Source organism: Mugil cephalus, chromosome 7, assembly GCF_022458985.1.
Source record: "Mugil cephalus isolate CIBA_MC_2020 chromosome 7, CIBA_Mcephalus_1.1, whole genome shotgun sequence".
NCBI classification, from domain to species: Eukaryota; Metazoa; Chordata; class Actinopteri; order Mugiliformes; family Mugilidae; genus Mugil; species Mugil cephalus.
Genome location: NC_061776.1, coordinates 18,014,078 through 18,038,468, shown reverse-complemented (window position 1 = coordinate 18,038,468; position 24,391 = coordinate 18,014,078). Strand labels below are relative to the sequence as shown.

At 43.8% G+C, this 24,391-nt stretch overlaps 2 protein-coding genes across 11 annotated transcripts in view; one reads left to right on the top strand and one right to left on the bottom strand.

The window, feature by feature from the left end:
* Nucleotides 1-15,771, top strand: part of LOC125010557 (myomegalin-like) — a 40,059-nt gene extending 24,288 nt beyond the window's left edge. For 2 of the 10 annotated variants that reach the window (XM_047589286.1, XM_047589276.1), the window contains 26 exons: nt 2,323-2,471; nt 2,554-2,717; nt 2,820-3,129; nt 3,530-3,737; nt 3,819-3,935; nt 4,036-4,301; nt 4,411-4,625; nt 4,842-4,959; nt 5,098-5,215; nt 5,307-5,361; nt 7,028-7,275; nt 7,350-7,460; nt 7,556-7,720; nt 7,836-8,078; nt 8,225-8,356; nt 8,433-8,549; nt 8,634-8,823; nt 8,945-9,066; nt 9,344-9,580; nt 9,694-9,795; nt 9,976-10,211; nt 10,298-10,441; nt 10,525-10,663; nt 10,846-10,892; nt 11,141-11,195; nt 12,983-15,771. In XM_047589286.1, the coding sequence (XP_047445242.1) occupies nt 2,323-2,471; nt 2,554-2,717; nt 2,820-3,129; nt 3,530-3,737; nt 3,819-3,935; nt 4,036-4,301; nt 4,411-4,625; nt 4,842-4,959; nt 5,098-5,215; nt 5,307-5,361; nt 7,028-7,275; nt 7,350-7,460; nt 7,556-7,720; nt 7,836-8,078; nt 8,225-8,356; nt 8,433-8,549; nt 8,634-8,823; nt 8,945-9,066; nt 9,344-9,580; nt 9,694-9,795; nt 9,976-10,211; nt 10,298-10,441; nt 10,525-10,663; nt 10,846-10,892; nt 11,141-11,195; nt 12,983-13,110 (4,136 nt within the window). In that variant the 3' untranslated portion in view covers nt 13,111-15,771. The remainder of the gene's footprint in view (nt 1-2,322; nt 2,472-2,553; nt 2,718-2,819; nt 3,130-3,529; nt 3,738-3,818; nt 3,936-4,035; nt 4,302-4,410; nt 4,626-4,841; nt 4,960-5,097; nt 5,216-5,306; nt 5,362-7,027; nt 7,276-7,349; nt 7,461-7,555; nt 7,721-7,835; nt 8,079-8,224; nt 8,357-8,432; nt 8,550-8,633; nt 8,824-8,944; nt 9,067-9,343; nt 9,581-9,693; nt 9,796-9,975; nt 10,212-10,297; nt 10,442-10,524; nt 10,664-10,845; nt 10,893-11,140; nt 11,196-12,982) is intronic. The other 8 variants (XM_047589277.1, XM_047589278.1, XM_047589283.1 and 5 more) reach the window with 8 other exon arrangements.
* Nucleotides 15,772-17,311: 1,540 nt separating this feature from the next.
* Nucleotides 17,312-24,003, bottom strand: prkab2 (protein kinase, AMP-activated, beta 2 non-catalytic subunit). The gene is made up of 8 exons (XM_047589287.1): nt 23,853-24,003; nt 22,170-22,352; nt 21,934-22,091; nt 21,665-21,758; nt 20,762-20,876; nt 20,441-20,574; nt 20,267-20,335; nt 17,312-18,980 (listed from the first exon to the last, which is right to left on the bottom strand). Exons 2-8 carry the CDS (start codon nt 22,326-22,328, stop codon nt 18,903-18,905), a joined length of 807 nt encoding a protein of 268 aa, XP_047445243.1. The 5' UTR covers nt 22,329-22,352; nt 23,853-24,003; the 3' UTR covers nt 17,312-18,902.
* Nucleotides 24,004-24,391: the final 388 nt, after the last annotated feature.

Sequence of the window (24,391 nt, the reverse complement as noted above, 5' to 3'; positions counted from 1 at the left end):
GCACTGTCACTAACTCTCGCTGATGCTCTGTCTGACCACAGCACGTCTGAGTGACACGCGTGTGAGATGGAGCCGTCTGCAACATACTGACGGTCAGGTTTATGAAAACAACACGAGAGCATAAACTAAAATTCGACCCTCAGTCTGCAGACGGCTTCGTCCCTATGACACAAGCACTACTCACAGCAGCAGAACCCTGTTCAGATTAACCTTAAAGGTGTGAAGTGGAAATGTCCGACCCAGAGTTTTATTTATTAATATATAATTTGTGAGTGTGGTGTGAAGATTTCTTTTTTTATATATATATATATTGTTGTTTGAAAACTGCCTGCGTATTGCTTTGTAGTTCAATTGTTCTGTATTGCCATTTGTGTGTACTGTCTCTCGCCGGTGTCGCTCTTCCAGCCTTACTGTCACAGTGAAGTCCCGTCTTGTGGAGAAGTTCGAGCTCATGCCTTACGGTGAAGCGTCTCACCATCATTCGCTCATTCGTTTCACTTCATCTGTTTGTCAGCGGGACGTGCGCACTTACCAAAGGCCCAAGATACAAATCCAAAAAAAAAAGACGGCCTGGCACTCGCCTTCAGTTCAGTGTTAACCTCGAGCTTTTACGACTTAGCTCCTTCTCTGCTACGTTTTAGTCTTAACAGATATGCATGAAACAGAAGGGCAGCCTCATTAGTTCTGACTTCTTGTGCATACATTTTAGGATATTTAGGAAAATATAATGTCGAGAGATTTTAAAATCTACGCAGTGCTTTCTATAAATAGCTGCAGATGTGAATGCCAGAAATAATACTTGCCCATCGTATATTTATATTTTCTAGAGACGTGTGCCCCAAACTTTCATCCTGCCTCAGAGATGGAATCATTGTCAAGACTTCTTTTTTTTTTTTTGTATTTTAAATGCATCAAGAAATAAACATGTGCTGGCTTTTTGTCAAAAGCACTTGTGGTATGAATTTCTCTTTATTGTGTTTAATTGGGAATTTGTTTTTGTTTTTTTTTGTTTTTTTAGAATATCCCAAACCTGAAATCCCCCTCTCGGCCCTCGATATACCTCCCTTCTTTCCCCAGAGATCACAGAGATCAGACCTCTATTTATCTCAACCTTTACTCAGAGTAGAAGGTCTTCTTCCTACTCTCCACACTTTGTCTTGTCTGTCCCAGTGTCGATTTGACAACCATAAAAACACATGCTATAAATGTGTTGCAGCATTCTTTGTCTTTTCTGTAGACAGCCCAGTTGTGAATTTTTTACATCAACAGTTTAAATTAGTTTTTGTGTCCTTCCTCCCTCATGCATGATATTGTGGCATGGTTTTCATGTTTGCATGGCTGTTCTGCTGTAACGCCCAGTTAAAAACTCACAGAATTCAACAAATAAGAACAAGCTCACGTGTTCTTTCACACAACATCCCTTATATCGTGTTTATACATAAATATATAAATATGAAAAGGCTCCCACAAAATCCGTGCGCGTTTATATAACGCCAAGACTGTTTCTCTACGTTCCAAGTAAGTGGCGACACTATGCAGCGCCGCAGTGAGTAAACAAGGCCCCTCATTCAAACAGTTCAGCTTACAGAGCACATTGTTCAATTGATAATGGCCCTGTGGTTACGCTCCACAAATCCTCCCACAAAGACATTTAGTCCGATTCATGCTTGTTTAAGGGTGGAGACATTTTAGTAATTAATGCTTTTGAACTTTTTCTAATTATGAAGTAAATCCCTGCAGTTCAGCCGGCAACCGACACACACCCAAACACCTATGATTCATGCATACCTCTCGTGTGCGTGTGCGTGTGTATGTCTCTTGTGTACAATACGTACGTAAAACTATTTCCCTTTGAAAATTCCCGTCCCTCACTTTCCACAAAACATCCTGCAGTCCACTGTTTTTTTTTTTCATGTGTTCGCTCTTTTGTATGCTGTACTTTAGTACCACAGGGCAGAGAATACAATATCAACACAATCACCATAAAGTCCTTGAATGTGTGTGAATATAACTAGCCCAGTTTTCACTGTATATTATGTCAGTTTAAACTTAGAGGCTCACACACACACACACACGTACTGGGTCGAGTGTGTTTTTGGCTGGCTGGCAGGGCATGACATAACATTTCCCTTTAGTCCCATGACTTCCAAAGTGGTGATTCAGTGTAGAGACGGAGCTGTGGAAAGAATGGGATGAAGGGAGAGGAGCTGTGGCGCAGGGAGAGACTTTAAAACTGCACAGAATACGAGGAATAGCAGCAAGTTATGAAGACGAGAACCAAAGAAAGTGGATATTGTCCTTAAATGGATATTGTACTTCCAGAGCTCAGCACGGAGGAAGAGGAGGAAGAGGAGGAGGAGGAGGAGGAGGAAGAGGAGGGAGATGACGAAGATGGCAGCAGCGACGAGTTCACGGACAGCATAGAGGAGGATGACAATAATGTGACAGCCAGGAGTTTGACCTCCGTTCAGGTAAAATACTTCCACCAGCATTTCCTTACGTTTAGTCAGTTAGAGGCCATTAATAAATCTTTTCTTTCTTTCCTCTGTGAAGGCTCGTGTACCTGATTGTGTGAGTGGAGGTCTGGAGAGGGGCGTCCTGCCCCACAGTGTTGACGTTAAGCGGCTGGAGGAAGCGAAGACGACGCTTGAAGCTGAACTTAAAGAAATAAGGTCGCAGCTGGAAAGGGATGGATACACCTCGGTGGCTCAGATGAGGTGCGTAACCTGATGGCGTCACCTGTTGAGGTGTTTGAGGCGTCATGGCTGCATCGTTCACTTGCCTGTTCTGTGTTTGTGTGTGTGTGTCTGGTGCTGCAGGGCCGCCATGCAGAGGCTGCAGCGGGAGAACCAGGCTTTGAAAGAAAGCCGGGACCGAGCCGGAGCTGTGGGGCCGAGGACGAGTGCAGGGACGAGTCACAGGAGTCTGAACCGAGAAGAGGAGGAGGAGGAGGAGGAGGAGGAAGAAGAGGAGGAGGAAGAAGAAGAAACATCTCCGGTGCTGGTGGGGAAGCGAGGACCTCCGTGTGTTAGTCTGAGAGACGAGTCGGGGAAGAGGCACTGCATGAGGCCGTGCTCTCTGGACCTGGGCCCCCTGACGTCCCACCGTCGCTCACAGCAGCCTGAGATGGTACCACATTTATTTAATAGTCACCGTTAGAGATGCTGTGTTCATGGTGGTGGAGGAGGAAGGAATCAGAACAGGAGCACTAATGATTACTGATAATACTTAGTAATAAGTCAGTTTGGTCTTTTAAGTCTCTTTTGTAGCATTATTATTGAAACTGTAATGAAAATATATAAAATAATCCTCACTTATCATTGCTGTGCTCATCGTTTACAGTCTCCATGTACGGCTGTTTAGTGGTTTTAGTCCCATGTCGGGTTATTACGTAAATAACAGAGCCTGTGCCTGAGCCTCACGCTCTGTGTGACGACAAGGTCTTAAATTAGAACGCGAGCTCCCGTTGTTTGAAATAATTCGATTGCGTACGTATTAAAGTGCTGCTTGAAATCTTTTTCTGCTGAAGGAGGCGGTGCCTGTCGCTGACAGCGCGGAGGACGGTTCAGTGCTCTGGCCGGGCTCGGAGGAGGGTCTGCGCGAGCAGGCAGCTCGCCTGCGCTCCGACCTGGCTCTGCGACACCAGGAGAACAGAGAGCTGCAGGAGAGGCTGATGGTGTCTGAGGCCACGGTCCACGCTCAGGCGGAACAGCTGAAGGACTACAGAGATCTGCTCAGTGAGTCACCCCTCGAGAATTCTTATGAAAAATGTCGCCATTCAGACACTGCGTAGACTGAGGCCGTTTCTGTCTATGCAGCAGAGACGTCCGTCCAGCAGGCCAGCAAGCAGGTGCAGGTGGATCTGCAGGATCTCGGTTACGAGACTTGTGGCCGCAGTGAGAACGAAGCTGAGAGGGAGGACACCAGCAGCCCAGGTGATAAACACATGAATGATGAAATATCTCTTTAAACATTCCTATCTCTTTTTTAAAACACACACACAACAATATGTCTCCTTTTCTCTCCCTATTCCAGAGTTTGACGACTTGGAGATGTGCACGTCGCTGTCCCATCATCAGGACTGCGAGGGTGCGGGTGGCGGGTGGTACGCAGGAAGCGGCAGTGGTAACAGAGGCGCTTATGAAATGGAAGAGGAGTCAGCCTCTCTGCAGCATCTGGTCCAGGATCTCCGCTCGCAGCTGACCCGCTGCCACAAAGTGATCCGGGGGCTGCAGCTGCGCGTCCGCTCCTTGTCTGCCACCAGCGACTACGCCTCTAGTCTGGAGCGCACGCCCCGCAAGGTACCATTAGGCCGCTCTGCTCTAATCTGCTGTCTTTTAATCCTATTTTGGGGCTCAGAACGGTGCCAGTTTTAGAGTTTTGTTAATGTGTATGGTCTTCGCGTTTTAGGTGAACTGGGCTTTTGAGACGTCACCAGCCCCCAGCGGCGTGGAGGATGATGAAGGCTGGATGTCTGACACCCAAGGGATTCGCTCCGGGTCCAAGCCCAGCAGGGAGCTGCAGGAGCTGATGGAGCGAGTTGCGTCACTGGAGGCTCAATTAAAGAGCACCAGGCTGGAGGGCAAAGGGCAAGAAGAGGAGGGAAAATGCGCCACCTGGCCTGGGTGAGACGGCAGATTTAGATGAAAGAAAGGGAGGGGGGCTGGGAGGAGTCCTCCTCCGTTATTTCCCCTGGTGCCTCTATAATTCCCACATTTATTTTATCTAGAATCAGTCAACAGATGCACATGAGACTGGTTTGTCAGATGACTCAAAGCCTTTGGTTCTCAGCGAATATCCTCTGTTAATGCTCCCTCTGGCTGTTCTCTCTCCCTGTACAGAAAGTACAACTCTTTGATCCAGGCACAAGCTCGTGAGCTGTCCCACCTCAGGCAGAGAATGAGAGAGGGACAAGGAATCTGCCACATCCTGACCCAGAACCTCGGAGATACCACCAAGGTGCTTCGAACGTTTATACATTAATTCAGTTCTTAATTCAGTTGCATTCTACCAATATTCTGTGGATTCCCAAATGTGTTGAAGCAATAAGAGAAAGGAGGCGTTTCCTTATTTATGTTCTCATACTCTCTCTTCCAGGCCTTTGAGGAGCTCCTGCGGGCCAATGACATCGATTACTACATGGGTCAGAGCTTTAGAGAGCAGCTGGCTCAGAACTCGGCCCTGGCACAAAGAGTGGTCACCAAGATTAGCGGACGTAAGGGACATTATCCTCCATCACGAGCACAGAGAAAACAACAACACTTGTTTGTCATGCCCTATTATCATTCCTTTCCACCCTTTCACAGGTGAGCGTGCAGAGAGCCATGATGACAAGACAGGCCATGAGTTGCTCGCCTTACGGTGAGTCAGCTTGATCACATTCATGTATAGTTAAGTGTGAAGCAGTGCTTGTTTTCAACTAGTCTGACTAGACTAAAACAGACTCACAACTAAATTATAGTCTTTCTCATTATTTACCCTCAGTTAAAGTGTGTACCGTGTCAGATTTAGTGCCACCTAGTGGCAAGGTTGCGCACTGCAACGCACTGAATTAACCCTGCAGCAACAGGCCCCTCTGTCATGTGACACGCTGCTGCATGTGAGGAGCCGTCCACATGACTGCTTATGGTGGAGATGAGACAGAAGGTTGCTGTTAATCCACACGCAGGCCACCACATGGATCATTTAAGTCTAAGAGACTTTTCACAGGTGTCCCACTAGGAGGGCTTAAGATGCTTACTGTCAGCGTGTCTTTCCCCGGTGGTGCCTCATTCAGTGGTACCCTGCCGAAAGACTGGCAGTCTCCTTGGATTTATACAAACTTACTTACTTATGTATGGATTTCTGTTATTCTGTACGGCTAAATTTTTATTTTAAGTATTTTTTTTTAATATCTTGTATTTAATACATCAGCAGAAAACACTGACAAAGTGAAGGAAGATCGGAAGAAATCAGAGCGTTTTTTTGTTGTTGTTGGATTTTCTCCCACTAGACAAAGCTCACCCAGCTGGGCTGAATTTTCGATGGCTCCTCTGTGGAAATCTATGTTTTCTAAGAGCAGCTCCATATACAGGGACTCTCTGTGGTCTTTTTCTGCTGGTCGAGGCCAAGCAAGAGATACAGCCTTATTTAAGTTCGTGTTGGAGAGAGATAGGGAGCACATGAATCAGCAGCTGAAACAGTAAGGGTACATGCATATAGTTACACGGGCATATCAACCCCTTAATGTCTAGTTTGTCTAACTTGTTTTCTCCTCCTTGTAAAATGATCTTAGTCCACTCTCATTGTATTCTGTCAAATAGTTATTTTCACAGTATATCACTGTTGTTCAGTTTTTTCTAAATGTTAGCCTTGCAGATTTGTTACCTCCACAATAATTTTGACTTTATTTTTAGGGTGTTTGAAGAGCCTGTTGGAACTGGTTCCATACTGGTCCATGTGCAGTTGAAGTTTAGCCTAAAATTGCATTAAGTAAAAATAAATAAATAAAAAATAATTAATGAAAAGTCTTTTTATCAAAAGTTACTGGATGACTTTAAGGGATTATTTTAAGATAAGATAAGATAAGATAAGATAAGATAAGATAAGATAAGATAAGATAAGATAAGATAAGAACAGCAGCACTAGTCAGAAAAAAAACAGTGACCAGAAAGAAATTAAATAGGACACAGAAAGCAGGCAGCCAGCAACATTAACTAGGACGAAAGGCAACAAAAAGTACAGTTCACAAAGTGACAGCAGTTGTGGATAAAGTGACATCTGGCCTGGGTTAACAGTTGTTTCCATTATTGATCCATCTTAATCTTGACAATATGCCAGTAAATTGTGAAATATGTCCTCTTTAGTTGTTTCTCAACACCCAAGACAAAATGATCAGACTTATGACTTATTTTTTCTGACCAATAGACGAGTTTAGGTATAAAATGAGCTCCGATGTGAGAAACTGGGGCCTATTATGGAAAGTCTTATTTTTTCACCCATCAACTCAAAACGTAATGTTGCGTCTCGTCTCCGTGTGCACACGCAGGCTGAGTAAGGAGTTGCAGCAGAAAGATAAAATCATCGAGTCCCTCCACACCAAACTCCATCAGCGTCCTGAGACGCCTTCGAGCTGCCACGCCCTCTCTGAGACCACCGACCACTCAGACAGGACCTCCCTGGTGTCTGACGAGTACCAAACTAACGAGGACTTGGAGCTTTGCTCTGACCTAGACTCCAGAGAATATCAAGAGGAGAATCACCTGCGTCAGCCGGGACACCGATCAGAACAAGATGGTATTTTTGAAGCTTGATCTTTCTTCTTTGAATTGCGCCTTTCTATCCTTTCACCTTCCATTCCCCTCTTCTAGTCCGTCCATCTATCCCTCCTCCCCATGGCCTCCTCAAGTCTTCCAGCAGCTGTCCCAACATGCTTTATTCATCCACTGTGCAGTCCTCCAGAGGTATGGGACTCACAGATGGTAAAGACTTGCAAAATACCCCCCAGAAATCTAGATCTAGATCTACTTTTTCTGTTCTTGTTTTATACGTGTCACTTCCTGTCATCCCCTTCCAGCCCTTTTCAGCGAGCCTGTCTTCTCCTCCTCCTTCTCTATCCCCTCTGGCCCTGACGTCTGGGGTTATGAAGTCACTTCTGACCCCCGGCCCAGGGCCCTGTCTGTGATCGCTGTTCGCCCAGAGCTGGACACGCTGTACAAACAGATGAATGAACAGAACAGGGGTGAGGGGCGAGGGAGCGTGTGCCATGTGTGGAGAAGCCTGACACTACTTTATGGCAAATCATTTTACCAAGCTTTGTAGTGATTCTTACCCCTCTTTGTGTATGTGTGCTGCAGGATACCCCCACGAAAAGCCTCTGTTCACTGTCTCACCCGGTGCCCACAACCAACATGACCTCTCCAGCTACAGCCAGCTATCCCATCATGCCTTTCAACAATACCAGCTGGGTGGAATCCCTGAAGGCCATCCAATGAATTCTGACTCAGGTCTACTGACAGGAGGACCCCTGTGGGATGTGGTGCAGCCGGGCGGGAGCTATTCTGGGTCACCTGGACACCAACCAGGAAGCAGCCAAGCAGGTGTGGCCCCGCTTTAGTGATATCAATTATTGTCCATCACAGGCTAATGACTTTCACATATTTTAAAGATGTTTATTTTAAACTACAGCTCTAACAAGCACACAGATTATTTTTTACAATATTATTGTTATACCGTTTGTCCACAGGCATAAATTTGATAGAGGAGCACCTGCGGGAGGTGAGGTGTCTCCGTCAGCGTCTGGAGGAGTCCATTAGGACCAATGAGAGGCTCCGGCTACAGCTGGAGGAGAAACTGGCCTCGACTGGTCGTGATGGAGGTAAGCCTCACACACCTCCAAACAGTGTCACATTTTACTCTCTCAGAAATGATATAGTACATTTTCTTTTACCCAGGAGCCCCAACAAACATCTATATTCAGGGACTGGACACGGTCACTCAATTGTCCAATGAGATCAGAGTCCTGAAGGAAGAGAACTTGGGTCTCCAGTCACGTCTGCAGGCCAGCACAGGTACTTCATTATAAAGCCAACAGAGACTTTACAGACATTTACTGAGGTAATTTTGTTACACAAACCCATTTCATCTTCCCTCAGACACATGTGAAGAGGTGGTGCAACTGCGGGAGGCTGTGTTCACAGCACGAGCCCGCCTGAAGCAATCAGAGCTGGAGGCCGAGCAGTGGAAGGACGAGCTAAGGCGGCTGCAGGCTCACAGCCAGGAGCAGGGGCAGCAGATTCACACGTTTAGGCAGGAGCGACAGGCCGGTCAGGAGAGAACCAACAGGTGGCATATACTGTATACCGACAGACAGTCACTGATGTGCAGATGGAGATTGTGTCTTTGTATGAGTTTGCATATTTGTTCTCTGATTGTTATTTATGATAACGCATGTGTACGTTGTCAGGCTCCAGCACGAGGTGTCCCTCCTGCAGCAGCAGCTGTGTGAGAGCAGGGAACTCATCCACTCCCTGCAGAGCGAACTGCACGTTTATGATCGAGTGTGTTCCAGCACCAAGACCAACAAAGGTCAGTCTGTTCACGTGAAACTAGCTGAGTACCCAACTCATAAACAAACTATAATGAAAAGTCATTATGTATATATTCTCCGTGGAAATCATTGCTTTGGCGCCATCTGGTGGCAGATAAATGTACAGATAAAAATACACAAAATTATCCACAAAGATTTCTTTGAAAGAGCCCATTATGAAAATAATCTTAACTCTTGAAACATATGTATTGCTGCCTTAGAATTAATCCAAACTCCACAGAGCACCCAAACAGTGATGGTGTATTTTGTATTCAGGGTACCTGTGTGAGGTCCCAGGTCTACCGGTGGAGCTGGGGGAGCTGCTTGGGGAGGTGAGGAGTCTGCGGGCCCAGCTGCAGAACAGCGTCCAGGAAAACAGCGCCCTCAAGCAACTGGAGCTCCACAAGCAGCTGGAACAGAAGCTGGGAGTCGGGTCTCCTCGGACCCCGTCTCTCTCTGCCCTCACTGCCAGCCCTCAGCGAGAAAACTTCTACAGGCGACAGCTGCTTCATGGTGAGACAGGAGCGTCGACGTAGCACAACGCAAAATATTTGTGAGTCTCAGTGTGCTGTGCTTGTGGTATGCTGTGTTCCCAAGCCTGGTTTGTGTATGTGTGTGCTCCACAGACCCAGCTCCGTCTCCACCAGTCAGGGACATTGGTCTGTTTAACTGTGGATCTCCTGGTCCTCCCTACTCAGACCTGGATGACAGCCATAGCACTGCCAATGGTGCGACTTAACTGATTAACTGCAGCTTCATATGACTTAAATATGTTTATTGTAAAGAAAGTGAATTAATACGTTTTTAACATGTTAGTCATTTAGATGTAATCCCAATCGACATAAAAGTGTATTTTGCATTAATATATACAATAAGGTCATTTAAAGTCCCTCCAAAATACATTCCAGCTCTGTTGCCCCCAGCAGACCCTCTTGACCCGCACTCTGAGCTGGAGGGGGAGGCACCTGATGGATCCTTCGCCAACCGCAATGGTCGCCACGCCATCGGTCACGTGGACGACTTCAGTGCTCTGCAGCAGCAAGTCCTAGAGGGGCGGAGCCTCGTCCAGCGCATGGAGGCGACCCTGCAGGCCTGCCTCAGCCCCTCACTGCTGGAGGGCAGCCAGAAACACAGCGGCGAGCTGGTCTGTTTTCCATAGAATCCTAACCCATGCAAACAACCCAAGCCATGATAATACAGCACACGCATCTGACTGAGCTCTGCTTTCAGGTTCTGGACTACGGATGCGTGAAGAGCCTTCTGTCCAACACCAAGACCCTGAGGCAGATCCTGGAGGAGGCCATGTCTCTGCTGAAGATGTTCTGGAGAGCGGCTCTTCCCAGCACCGATCCCTCCGTCCAAAACCTCAAGAAGGTCTGAAAAGCAGCTTGTGATATTTCATGACCACAGCAAAAAAGGCTTTGCATCGAACTGAATGCCAACATGTGTGTTTGCAGGAGCAGTGCATGCAGGAGGAGATCTTGTCCCTGAAACTGCGTATTTCCGAGCAGGAAGAGGTTCTCAAGGGGACGATACAAAGACTGAGGAGCACCAGCCGCACCAAGGAGAGCATGGAGCACTTCATAGTCAGCCAGTGTAAGTGCGACAGAAAAACAAATGTAGGAGGGTTGAGTGTAAAACAAAAGGCATAGTAAGGTGTGAGTACACACAGATTTAATACACAGGTCTCTGAGGATTTTAAAGACACATATGATTGCCTCTTGTATGTCACGTTCAAAAATAAATTGTATTGCATTTTTTTTTTTTTTTTTTTGCAGTATCAAGGACTCGTGACGTGCTGAAAAAAGCCAGGACAAATTTAGAGGTGAGCTGAAATCACTGCTCCCTCTGCACTCACATCACAAATTGTTATGTTGTCTATCTCCCACGTATCCACAGTATTGTGTTTGTCAAGATGTTCCTGTATGTTGTGATGTTCCTGGCGTCTTCAATGCCTCTTGTAAATTCATCATGGCTTTTTTGTCTCACATGTTCCTCCGCCTTGGATCTTCTTTCTTCTCCTGTCTCCTCCTCTCGCCTTTAATTTCCTCTCCTCTCTTTCAAACCCCCCAGAAGAATGAGCTGAGGCTTTCCTCTCTAAGCTCCTCCTCTTCCTCCCCCTACGCTGGTAATTGTCTGACACTGTGTGCTCTTGCTAATAGGTAGACGTTGTCCCAGGCACTTGACTGCATAGTTGATCCCTCCTAAACTGAATCTAATAGTAAATGCGACGCAGAGTCTGTGATCTGGGGCAGCTTTTACCTCCGTGTGGAAATTTTTCCTGTCTCTACGCCGTCTTGACATCACTGCTTTACCATCCCGTCTAACAGCGACATCCATCCTGCCTTTTGTTTTAAAGACGTTCGAATTTTGTTTGTGTGCGTTTGGGAAGAAAGTAAAACATGGGAGATAATGGATGAGGCCGTGAAACAAGCTAACCTCACACACAGAGCTCCACCGAGTGACTTTATGATATCACATCTGATCTTTGTCACTGTAGATAACGTGTGGTTGAAATGTTGATATAAAACCACCTTGTTCTCTACATTGCCAAATCCGTGAGGTGTGTATTCCCCCCACCCTGCTGTATAATGTAATAACCGTATCTTCATAGTGATGCAGGTTGACTAGAGGTTTTAACAAGTGGACCCGTGAGCACCCAACTGCACACACAGCCATGTGCAATAAACCTGTTGTTTACTTCAACATGTCTCCTCTTTTAAGGCCAAGTCTATTTGCGGCCTCAGATCCCCGACAGTGAGCTCCAAAATAGCCGCACATGGCATAGTTTCCACTGTGTGTGTATGTTGTCACAGTAGGATGTGGTGTCATAAACACCTGGATTCATTCACACCGCGGGGCAAGCAACAGGAGCTACAAGGCAGGACAACAACACTGAAAGTGTGCGTGTGTGCGTGACAGAGGATTTCAGTTTCAGTTGCAGCTCTGCTTATTCTCTAACCATTCATTCTCAGCTTTCCATGCAAGATCTAGGGAATTACTTATTACTATTATTCTTTCAACTAACTTTGCTCTACAAACTGCTGTGTGTATTTAAAGGAATAGTGTGACATTTTGAGAAAAACACGTGTTCACTTTGAGAGTTGGCTGAAAAGAGCCACACTATCCGTACTGAATGAGCCGAGGTGAGATTAGCCTAGTTTAGCATAAAGACTGGGAACTCCTTCTTCTAGATTAGCTGTTTACATATTTACACATTTAACTGCGTCGTAGCATCATGGAGTGGCTGCCAAAGCATAATGCATAAATGAAATGATAATGATCTGCAGAAACACCAGGAAGTCACAGAAATTGAATGTCTTTTTTTGTACATTTAAATCAAGTTCGATACAAAATGTGTGTGTTTATTAGTGCTGGAACCATTATGTTACCTTGAAACAGAGGCAGGATAACCCTTTAAAACTGAACGGACCACCGGCGATCCTTTAAAGGACACTTCTTTTGAATTACCATAACTCACAGTGGTTTGCTCTATTGACAATATTCAAAGTGTGGCTGAACACTGGGAAGTTGTGCTTCTGTGTGGAGGACCTTCGTGACATCTCACGGGTATAACTAACCTTGTTTTTACCAACAAATTCCTCCAAACAACTCTCTCTTCCTGGAGCTCCCCAGAAAGCGCAACTTCCCAGTGTTCAGCCACACTTTGAGTTTTGTCTTTTTTTTTTTCACCCACAGGCGGAGGTTTAAGTGTTAAAGGGTTAAGTGTTTCCTGCCTTGTGCTTTGTATTGGGACACAGACACCTCGATCCTTTCATCCAACTCTTGTTAAGAAAATGAGCACGGTCGCCAAAATGTTAAACTATTCCTTTATATTTCCCCTCCCCGCAATGAGCTTGTGTAAAGATTTTTTGCATACGACCCTTAAATCTCGTCTTTCCCCCCCAAATCCAGCTGAGGACCCAGGAGGTGCTCCCAGAGTGCGGCCTGCTGATCGCAGTTTCCTGAAGACGGGAGTGGCCGGCGTCGCTGCCCATCAGCGTCCGGCGGCGAGGAAGCGCAGCAGCGAATGCCTGCTTTAGACTTTCACTGAACCAGCCTCAACTCTACCACCTCTGACCTCTTTGCTGAGATAGCCAAGTCCCATCAACCCCCACCCTCTTTCCCATCCCCCCCTGCACCAGCTTACCCCTCTCCCGCCGGCCCAGCCATAAAAGTACCTCCATCCTTCCCTCCCCCAGGCAATATGTGCACCGTATAATCTGCACCTTGAGCCTTACCCTCTCCTCCATCACGCGTATTGTTGTCTTTGAGTGATACAGTCAGCAGTTGCCTTGTTGTTGTTGTTGTGTGCGACAGAAGAAGGAGTTTGAAATGTGCCTCCGAAGGTTTCAGTGACATGTGTCCTACTGATGGAACCGGTTGAAGATGCTCTTAGATGCCGACCTTACCTTACACATGGCACATTTTTCCATCAGTATTTAAGAAATGTTTAATTACCAATGTGCTTTTATACATTTAGACGAAGAATGTACACCAAACACTTAAATCACATTTAAAAAAAAAACAAAAAAAAATCAACTTTGGGTTTGACGGAACTTCACTTGTGACTTACAATCCAGTTTTTGTATAACGCACGCCCTGCATCTAAGAGCATCTTCTCCCGATAGCCAGGCAGCTTGTGGACGGTAAGGTTTGTAAAGTTGTTTAAAATGGCTTGCGAGAGGATTTCTGCGCACACGGACGCACGCGTGTATCTGAACGCGTGCGGTCGAGCACGGCTCACTCAAAGACAAGGCGGCCTCGACTCCCGACTGCCACCGAAATGCAAGTTTACTTTTCGTGGCACTTTTATTAACGTTCTTTTCTTTTTTGCAGATGCAATGCAAAAAAATTAAAAATGACACCTACAATGTATTACTACACACAGTGGGGGAATGTATAGTAGGTAGAGCACTGCTATGTAGTTGTGTATATTTGTGGAGGATGCTTCTGAATGACGTGCCGGCCTTTAGCCAGTGGGTTATTAATAGCAGAACTAAAGCCAGAGAAAGGTTCCATTTAAGCCACGAGCCTCCTAGTTAAGGTCCCAGTGGGGACCTGTTTGCAAATTCAAATGTACTAAATAAGTCAAAAATTGGAAGAGCTGAGCCTGTCAGTCTGATTGATTGTGGTTTCAAGAGTTGGATACGTAAAGAGGTTCAAGTACTCAAATGGAACCAGGCTAAACACGCGTACTCACTCCTCTGTAGGAGTTCTCATACGAGCATGTGCAATAATGATGTTTTTTCTTGAATGAATATGCTGCACCGGGTTATTATTTCTTCGCCTGACACTGGATTATTATTCACACTCATAGTAATGTTAGAACACTACCAGATTGTACCTTTTTCTCCTCGAGTGTTGATGCATGACCGGGATTGTGAATGATAAAAAAAAAAAAATCTAATCTATGGAACAAGCCAATACTTGCCAAAGTTTGAACTTCTTCTTTACTTCACTCTGACTTGCCTTATCCATGCGAATGACAAAACCCGTGCCGGATAATGCCGCCGGGTTACCGAAGTGTCTTTTTTTTTTTTTTTAAGAAAAAAGGGCCTCTAGAACCACAGAGACGGTAACCGTTAGACAGATGGTTCGTTTTATTTTGACAGAAATGAGCTCCTTTCTGGACCAAAACTCTACAAAGTGGATTTTTTCCCTCACAAGGCCATATGCTATTGTCTTTATGTTATGTCGTTCTCTTGGTTCGGGCCATTTTTAGCATTCCCATGGCAATGGCAATATGGATTATTAAGTTCTTAGAGATGATACAAACTTTGGCAGGCTGCTGATGGCGTCATTGTTCCGTTATTCGCTAACTTAGAACTGTTCAGTTTCACATTTAGTTTGTTTTTTGTGTGTGTGTGTTGCTGTACATTTGCCATTTTGTGCTGTAAATAAGCTGTACGATTTTTACTTTGTGAGTGTGCGTGAAAACATCCAACATTTGCTTTTTGCAAAGTTGATTATCTGGGTAGCTGTGCAATAGCTTGATTTTATTTTGATGTTAAACATCATTGTTTTATGAGTATGTTTGCTACTTCCACTTCTTGCAATGCATAATTTATATGCGGTGTGTGTTTGTGTCACTTTGAAGCAATTGGTCACATGATAAGTAATCACAAACTATGCCTTCATGATATTTAAGACACTGATCACAGTTTCATCCACCTATAACTAAGCTCTAATTAATATCGCTTCGCTTGCCTTTAAATTTAGCTTAGGCTAGCTCCGTCTGCTCTCGTCGGTAGAAATTGCCTCTACCTGAGTTTTGCCAAATTAGGTTTTGTTTGTGCTCAAGTCTCACAAAAGTTGCCAAGTATTTCAATAGGGTTAAACAGTTAAGGGGAGAAATGTTGAAGGATTGTGTAGTATAATTAAAAAGCCAATGACTGGAAAGATTGTGAAACGTTGGTTCACAGAGCACCTTGTCGAAGCGCAAACAAAGCCTTTTTGCTTTTTGCTAATAAAGAAGGGAATCAAACAGCAGCAGTTTGAAACGTTGTATCGTGGAGTTGCATATGTATATAGTGCTAGCTGATTGGTGCAGCTTTTTTCCTGAGTTTGTGTATAATGAAGTAGAAAGCCGATACAGGACTCATAAGGATCCTGTCTCTGATGAGAGTTCACAGTGTGTTGTGTTGGGAAACGTATTACCTATGAAGGATTTTAAGACGGAATGAATAAAACACTTAAAAATATTCTGTTGTCTGGTTTATATTTAGATCTCCACGAGTTTCTGCGTTGTAGCAAATATGTGAGTCACAGTTCATTATGAGGAGTGTTACTTAACGCCAGGGTGTGACAACTCCGATCACAATCGACAGATGTCACAACGTGATGATGAAACACACGGGGGTGCACTGCGACATCACACCAACAATGTGAGAAGCTGATGCAAGAACAAGCAAATCTGATAAAAATGTTTTAGTTAGTTATGTTTTAGTTATTTTCAGTTTAGGCAAAACTGATGCACACGTAAGAGACCGTCAGACCGTCTCCAAAAACTACCTTAAAACAAAGTAAGAATATAGTTTACAGCTGCACATGGAACAAAAACTTTACATTTAGGAGAAATGTCCTTTAGTCTGATCAAAATGTCTTACAGATAGATTATGAGATTATGAAGCACGGCAGTGGCAGCATCATGTTATGGAGGCGCTTTGCTGCAGGAAGGACTGGATGGATGGATGGATGGATGGATGGATGGATGGATGGATGGATGGATGGATGGATGGATGGATGGATGGAAAATTAGGTTGTCATAGCAGTCCGGTATTTGAATACAATAAAATAGAATAGAATAAAATACTGAGGTAAAAAAATAAAAGCAAAATTAAAAGCACAGAATAGGACAAGGACACTTAAAAAAACACATGCAGTTGAGAAAATAGATGGCATCATGAGGAAGGAAGAATATGTGGATATATTATAGAGACGACTTGAGACATCAGCCAGGAAGATGAAAAATGGCTGTTAATGGGTCTTTGAGATAGATTTCTAAAGCTGTGGTCAATAAAGTCAAGGTATTCAATAACCTATTTGGTTTAAAATTCCTTCAACTTATTGTAAGAAGGTTGTGGAAGCCTGAAACACCCGTGCTGCAGAAACAGCATTACTAGAAAGAAGCGAAACATTTTTATATTCAATCAAATCATCTTGTATTAAGAAAAAAGTATCTACCAATGGGTTATGCTTGACAAAACTTTTTAAAATAAGCACAAAGTTCTTGTCTTTGAACAAAATATGAAATGTATTTCTTTAATACAAGGATTTTTTGCTTTCTGGGAATTCCTTTATTTGCAGTGTGAGCCATGTTAAAGCACGTAAAAGCAATGCTACCAAATGCTAAATGTAAACATCTGACCCACTGAGACTGTGACTAAAGTGATCAAAGCCAAAATAAATATTTCTCTGTACATGGTTGTGACATTTCACATTTAATTTAAATAATAATCCTAAAAGACCAAAGGAATTAAAAAAGTTTAAGTGTATCTAGATGAGGTGTATGTAAACGTGATTTCAACTTTACCTCTTTTTTTTTCAGTACCCAAGAGAACAAAAGGATAACTTTGAGATTTCCACTACAAGATGATCTTTAAATTTCAGAACCAAATTATTTAAAGTGACATGAATAAAATCAGACATTAAGAACTTACAGGAGCGTGTTTAATTTGCACCACAAAGGGTCGGGTTAAAGAGGATGTGTGATTCTGAAGCTAAATAAAGAAGGCAACAAGAAGCAATTGGGACCAGAACGTCCTCCCTTTATTTGCAAACAAGTAAAACCTTGCACAGGATCATCTCACTGCTTCTGCAAAGCATCGTAAAACATTCATGAGAAACAGCTGCAAAATTCAAGTTTTGGTTTTAGCCTCAACTCTCCACGTCCACGGCGCTTGTCCCTCATCACACGAACTCGTCACGGCTCAACTCAACATTCACCAAAATACTTTAAGAGCGCCTCGCTCAACACCAACATTCATGGCAGCCACTTTCATCTGCAGATCAACTGTGGGCATATTCTGTGCTGTAGGTGCAAACCATTACACAGCACAGCAAGGGACACAAACAACTTTTAAAGCCAGCATACCAAAAAATACACATTAGCTTAAATGCTTCTTCTTCACACAAACAAACTTTGTACAACATTTAAATTCATGGCAACTGTTAATTCAATCAATAGCCCTGTTAATACGTCTGGCAGTGTGCCCGTGATTTATTTATTTATGTATTTATTTGAGGTGAGGTGTGTGTGTCCGTATCTTCATTAAGCTGCAGACATTCAGTGAAAAGCAGCGAGTTGAAACGGTTGTGGGTGTGCGGGGGCTCGCAGACGACTGCGCGTGTAACAGATACATACAGTACATTTCCATTTTATAAATAGCACTCGGTACAGATACACAGATAAATTTACTGAAAATAAATAAAAAATAGTAAATTAGATTCTGCAGTCCAGAGAAGCTACAGTACGAGAGTCGTCGGCTGCATAGTTAAAAGCTCACATCAACGTCAGCGAAGTGCTTGAAAAGCTCACATCAAGAAAAAGGCAACAGCGAAACTAAACACGAGCCCCGGCCTCCGTTCTCCATCTGAAAAACTTTGAAATAAAACTTTGAAATCGATGACTACTCCATCTACAATGACCACTGCGTTGAAAAACTGAAATGATAGGCTTATTTATATGAGTCAGGCTCAACTGAAGTGTGAGAAACTCAGCGGCTTCCTCAACAAGAGCATCACATTGTTGTTCTGGATTTACCGAGGATTTAATTCAGTACTTTTTTAAAAACATTTTATTGCACTTAACACCTTGTGTTGTGCTCCCTTCAGCACCTCGACCCTGACTACAGGCCACTTCAAGTTATCCTGTCATTGTGCATGCAATCAGGTCAAACACGTAACTCAACCAGATATATAACGACTTGCTGATGTCAAACTGAAAAGCTAAAAATCCCTCTCACAGGTCCTCAATCTGAGAAAGTCAAACATGACAAATGTGCCACACAAAAAAAAAAAGAATTACAATGTGCAGCAAAAACTCCAACACACAGTGATTTAGTCAGTCTCTCCTGTGGGTGTCACAGGTAAAAAGCCACAGTATGGCTGTTATCTCTCACGGACACGCGCGCACTTCTCTACCTGTATTCAGAGCCCTATGTAGACAGAAGTGCAGCCTCCTTAAAAAAAAAACAAAAACCCAGTCACAGTCTTCAGCTCAACCATAAACCTGTTTGTGTGCACGACTGCGGCTAAATGTGATGACACGCACACACAAAAAACAGCAGAATACAAACATGCTGCTCCCTAAAAGCACTGTGCAGCTGAAGGTTTAGATCGGCTTGTAAAGCAGAGAGGTGACGTATTTCTTCTTGTATCTGTGAGTCGCACTCAGCACCATTACTCCGTCCTACACAGAGAGAAAAACACAACACACATTCAAGATGATGTGGATCATAGGTCTGCGGAGGTACTGCAAAATGTGTGGTTGATTGGACATTTTATATAGTTTTTATTTACCTCCAAAAATTTTCCTTAAATACACATTAACATGAATCTAACATATTTCAGTAAAGGGATAAGGGACAGTTTAATACTGAATGCAAAATGATAATAATAATGTATATTTATAAATAGCACTAGGCCGAGTTTAATATAGAACATATGTAACAGGTAGGGCTCCCTATTTAATCTTTCCATCAGTTTGGCCTGAAAAACACTGAAGACCCCCGCTGTAGATGATATTCACACAGAGAGTAAAAAAAGGCTTATATTTGAGAACTGGTGCAAAATAATGTGAAATTAAAATAATTGGTTAAGAGTTTCTAAAGGAGTCTTTTAAAAACATTCATGGAAAGCCTGAGCTTATAATCGTAATAGTAAGCAAATAGTATTGTAGTTCTAACCTGTGTGACTTCTCTGGCATGTGAACAAGTATAGATAGTAAGTAATGTGTAACACTTAACCTTTCCAGGTCAAAGTTACACACACACACAAGGGGGATCTTTTCAGGACAGTAGTTAACCTTTAAATGTAAATAATATCTTATAAGAAATACAAACCCGAACTTTAAATGTAAACCATCAACACAGCACTGCAGAGAAAGTCATGAATGGAAAGCGTCTCACATTTTATTAACAAAAATAATGTTTCATCCTGTATGAATTCACGATAACGTAAAAGTTCCACTGTAATGAAAAAAAACACTAATTTGACCAATTCTGACCCCTTTGAAATGTCATCTTCAGTTCCTTAACCCACCGCGGACCCAACGCATTAATCACAGGTATCCAAAGGAAGAGTTCAATAGATTCACACCACAAAAACAAAAATATATTGGGAAGGAAACCCGCCGGGACATTCCTTAGTAACTAGTGAAGTTGTCTGCCCACCACTGTATTGTTGAAGGTTTTATTACTTATTATACCGGCTTAATCGTTCCTCACTATGTCAAAGATCCACCTCTTCACTTGTCCTTTCTCCGCCCCTCCCCCACGACACACCCTCCTCATATTAGCTCGTTTTTCTGGTTATTATATCACCAATAAATCAGCATATCAGGATGATTCATTTTAACCCGAAAAAGACAACCTGCCGTTTTCCTTCACTGACTTTCACTATCTTTGATCCTTGATCACATCTCAACCCAAGCACTAGCAGTCACATCCCGATAATATGAAAGGATTGTGGCCTTACCTTTATTGAAAGCGCGTAAAGGTGATTTAGCATGACGTGGTTGGGTTCAGGCAGCAGGGCGGGGTCACACTACGACGGAGAGCAAGAGGAAGAACAGTAAGCAACAAGACAGGTGGCGTACAAAACTCAGTAGTAAATCAGAGATGAAAATGTGGGGAAGGTGGACACACTGACAGATATATTGGTGTCTTTGTTGAGAATGACTTGAAGCAGGTGAGGCGGAAGGATCGGTGGGGCTTTGAAGTGCTCCTCAGGTCTGAAGATGTACTGCTCCTGCCCGTATGGACCTGGAGGGGAGCTGGACAAGTCTGCGAAAATACAGTCGCAATTAAATTTGCTGTATTTACTGTATGACAGCTGCAGAGCGATCTAAAGTTTTATTAACCAGCCTTTGACACTCAGGTCAATGTCTGAGACCTGTGTTAGAGCTTGATAAACTGCTGGGTCTGTCGGTAAAGTCCAACTGTGGACGGCAGAATTAGAGAGCAGCCTGACCTGACGTGTCTGAGCACTCCAGAGAGTCCACCTGCAGGGCGTCAAACACCTCAAAGTCAGACTTCTTCACGTGGATCAGGTTGTTGATGGTGCCGAGCTGGCTGGTTACCACGGGCTGCAGAAAAGAGCAGTAATCCCAGAGGTAATGATCAGGAATTTGTATAATTACTGTTTGCAAGGGACATTTCCCTGGGAATAAGAGAGGTTTGGATGACAAACACGACTGTATAAAAACATGCAGGACTGAGAATCCAAGGAACTACACATACTGTGGTGACATGTCAGTTATGAAGTAACCAGAGCTTAAGCTCATATGATGCTTAATGGTCAATTTGACTCAAAATGAGAAGAACATTTGAAACTAGTGACTGAGACTATAACTTTTTTTTCTCTGTAGAGCAATAACTCGGAACACAGTTTCACTTCACTTATACTTGTGTTTATATATATATTTCCTATATTTATTACATTCTCTTACTTATTCTGATTGCTCTTTGTTTTTAACACTGGTCCACTTTGGGTTGGAGCTGCTGTAACGAAACTTTTCATACTGGGGAACTACACCCACTTCTTTTATCCAGGCTATGTATAGCCTAGCTGAGCACAAAGACTAGAAACTAGAGCCAACAGCTAGTCTCTGCCTCATACAAACATTTGCAAAAATTATGTTTCTTGTAGAACAATATTTGTCGTGCAGCTGGTTAAAGACACAAAGTAAATGTTGAATGGTTCTTCTGAGGTTTTGCTGCCAAGCTCCAGGTTTTGAACAGATGAAATTTAAGTGTTTCATCACTTCAGGTTTACATCAATATACGCTGGGACCATAACTAATTCATGTCAAGGGAAGAATTTCCCAATATGTGTACACGATAATGATAATAAGAAATAATGACACTGCTGTACCTCTGAAGGATCATGGACCCACTGTCCATCTACAAAAAACTTGTACTGGTGCTCTCCTTCAGGTAGGTCCAGAATTGCTACAAAGTCATTATGGCTTTGGAAAGAGGAAAAGAGAGAATATTAGAGTAATACCAAGATCCCAGTCTGTAGAAACTCTACAACTGTCCTGGGTTGTAGCTACAGTGTGATAGGTGATAGGTGTGATAATAAATCAACACCTATCGGATCTGAAAAAGTACTGACATCTGCTGCATATGAAACCCGTTTACCTCTTGTTTAGTGGTATCTTTGTGTTCCAGTTATTGAAGGAACCAGCTATGTAGACCTCCTTCCCTCCTCCAGCCCAGCGGATCACAGTGGGTCGAGCCTGTGGACCCGTTTTAACCAGGTCATCCAGATCTGGAGTGAATTCTTTCTCTCCTGACGCCTGAAAGTAATAAATAAGCAATCGCGCGTTATAAAAATGGAAAGGTTTTCCTGTACAATCACTTTTTCATATGCTTACCTTGGACTCAGGTCCATGGGTGTTGAAGATGTTAGGATCATCTGTGCTGTCAACCATCTTGCTACTGTGCTCTTGGTCTTTGTGACTCCCGCTGCTGTCTGAGCGGTGGGCCTTTCCTCCATGGCGTTCTCCAGCCACCCGGTCGCTTGTGTTTCCCATGATGTACCACTATTTATAGTGCCACTGGAAAGAAAGGGCAGCCCATTATGTGGCTGAAAGCAAACTATGAACTAAAGACACTGATTTGAGCCAGAATCTGCAATGAAATGTTAGTTTTACAAGTTGATAAGACGCATGCTCTGCTATTATGTAACGCACTGATCAGCGACAACAGTAAAACCACCAACCTGTGAAATGAATAACACTGATAATCTCATTATGATGTAATGTTACTCTGGGAAACCTGAGTCCTGGATCTTATGTGGACCTTATTTTGACATGTACCAGCTGAACATTGTTGCAGACCAGGCTGTAACCCCATGGCAACAGGTTCCTCACACGCTATTGCTATACCTTCCCCAGATAAGATACAGTGAGCAGCCATCCATGTGATGCAAAAGAAAACACGATACATCAGACCGGGCCTCCTTTTTCTGTGGCTCCAGTTCTGATGCTCCTATGCTCATTGCAGTGAATTTTCATCAGTGAATGGGGGGGCTGCATGGGCATCCTCACTGGTCTGTATCCCCATACAAAACAAACAGCGATGCACTGCGAGTCCAGACACCTTTCTATCAGAAGCCACATTAACATTTTCAGCAAATTGGGCTACAGTAACTTGTCTGTTGGATCAAACCAGCCTTTGTTCTCCACATTCATTAATAGGCCTTGGCCTCCAAGACTCTGCTACTGGTTCACGTTTCCTACTTTGAATCTCTTTTGATAGGCACTGATCTCTGTGGACCTGTAACACTCCACGAGAGCTGCAGATTTGGAGATGATCTGAGCAAATTGTCTCGCTGTCAAAAATGGGCCCTTTGCAAAGTTTCTCAGATCTCTTCACTTGTCTAACATCATGAGGACAAGATGACTTGACTGGTGCCATGGTAACGAGAAAATCTGTGTTATTCACTTCACGTCATAATGTTATGGCTGATAGGTGCATGCTGCTTCCATGAATAACTAACTAGGCACACCAGTGTCAACTAGTATGTCAAATTTAACATAAAAAAACAGCATCTTAGCGCAATGAGCAGCAGTCTGCTTCAGGCAAAAGGCTAAAAGCTTTCCAGAAGGGCTAAAAGGCTTAACACTGGGCTAGACAGATAAAGAAGATGACCGTCTCCCGACTGTCAACTTCCCAAAACAGATCAGACGTCAACAACAGGTAAATACAATCACCTGTCAAACATAGTTAACGCCCACTAGCTTAGCTACAACAAAATCAACGAGTTCCGACATCCAAAGCTAGACAGCAGGTTAAAGGTTTACATTTTCACAGCCTGCTACAGAAGCTGCTCTATAAATCACAATAGTGTTGCTGTTGGCAGCTCAGCTGTGTCCACGTCAGGTCACTTCCACAGGAGAATATTTTTAGCTGCTGCTTACACTAACAGTTAGCTACTAGCTGCTAGGTGTCAATAAACTATCGAGCTGCTGGACCTGTTTAAGAGGAGGTTTAAGTGGAAACTAGCAACGCGACGAAAACTGTAGTTACTAAGCATGTAGAGTAAAGAAACTTACCGACGCCAGCTGGAGTGGTTCAGACAGAGACAGTAGTTTGTGCTTTCTTCGTGGACGGCTCACCTCTTCTTCACCGCCACAGCTGCAGCAGGGCGCCACGGTGCCGCCTCCGAGGACGGCGAGCGGCCAGGACAAAATTCAATCGACGCGTTCGCGACGTACGTTCACTGGTGATGGGAAGTTACAAGTCGGGCAATTTTCTTTTGCCACGGCTCCCGAAGAAGAGTCGACTCTTTTGACTCATAAGCGGCTCTTTATTTTTGTAACGTTTGTAGCCTAATATTTTAGCCCAACACAGCAAATACATATCGCTTTGTGTGTTGATATGCCCTTTTGCACTAATTTCGGCTAAAGTTTCAGACACAAAAAAGACACAGCACTGAGTAGCGTTTGGGTGGTGTTGTTACAAAGCGAGCCAGACTGGCAAGGTACTCGATGGGAATCGGCTGTTCTGATTCACTACCAACCATCGGCTCTTAGAGACAGCTCTTTTGTGCATGGCACATCACTAACATTCACTGGTTTCCTGTGAGAAGTGA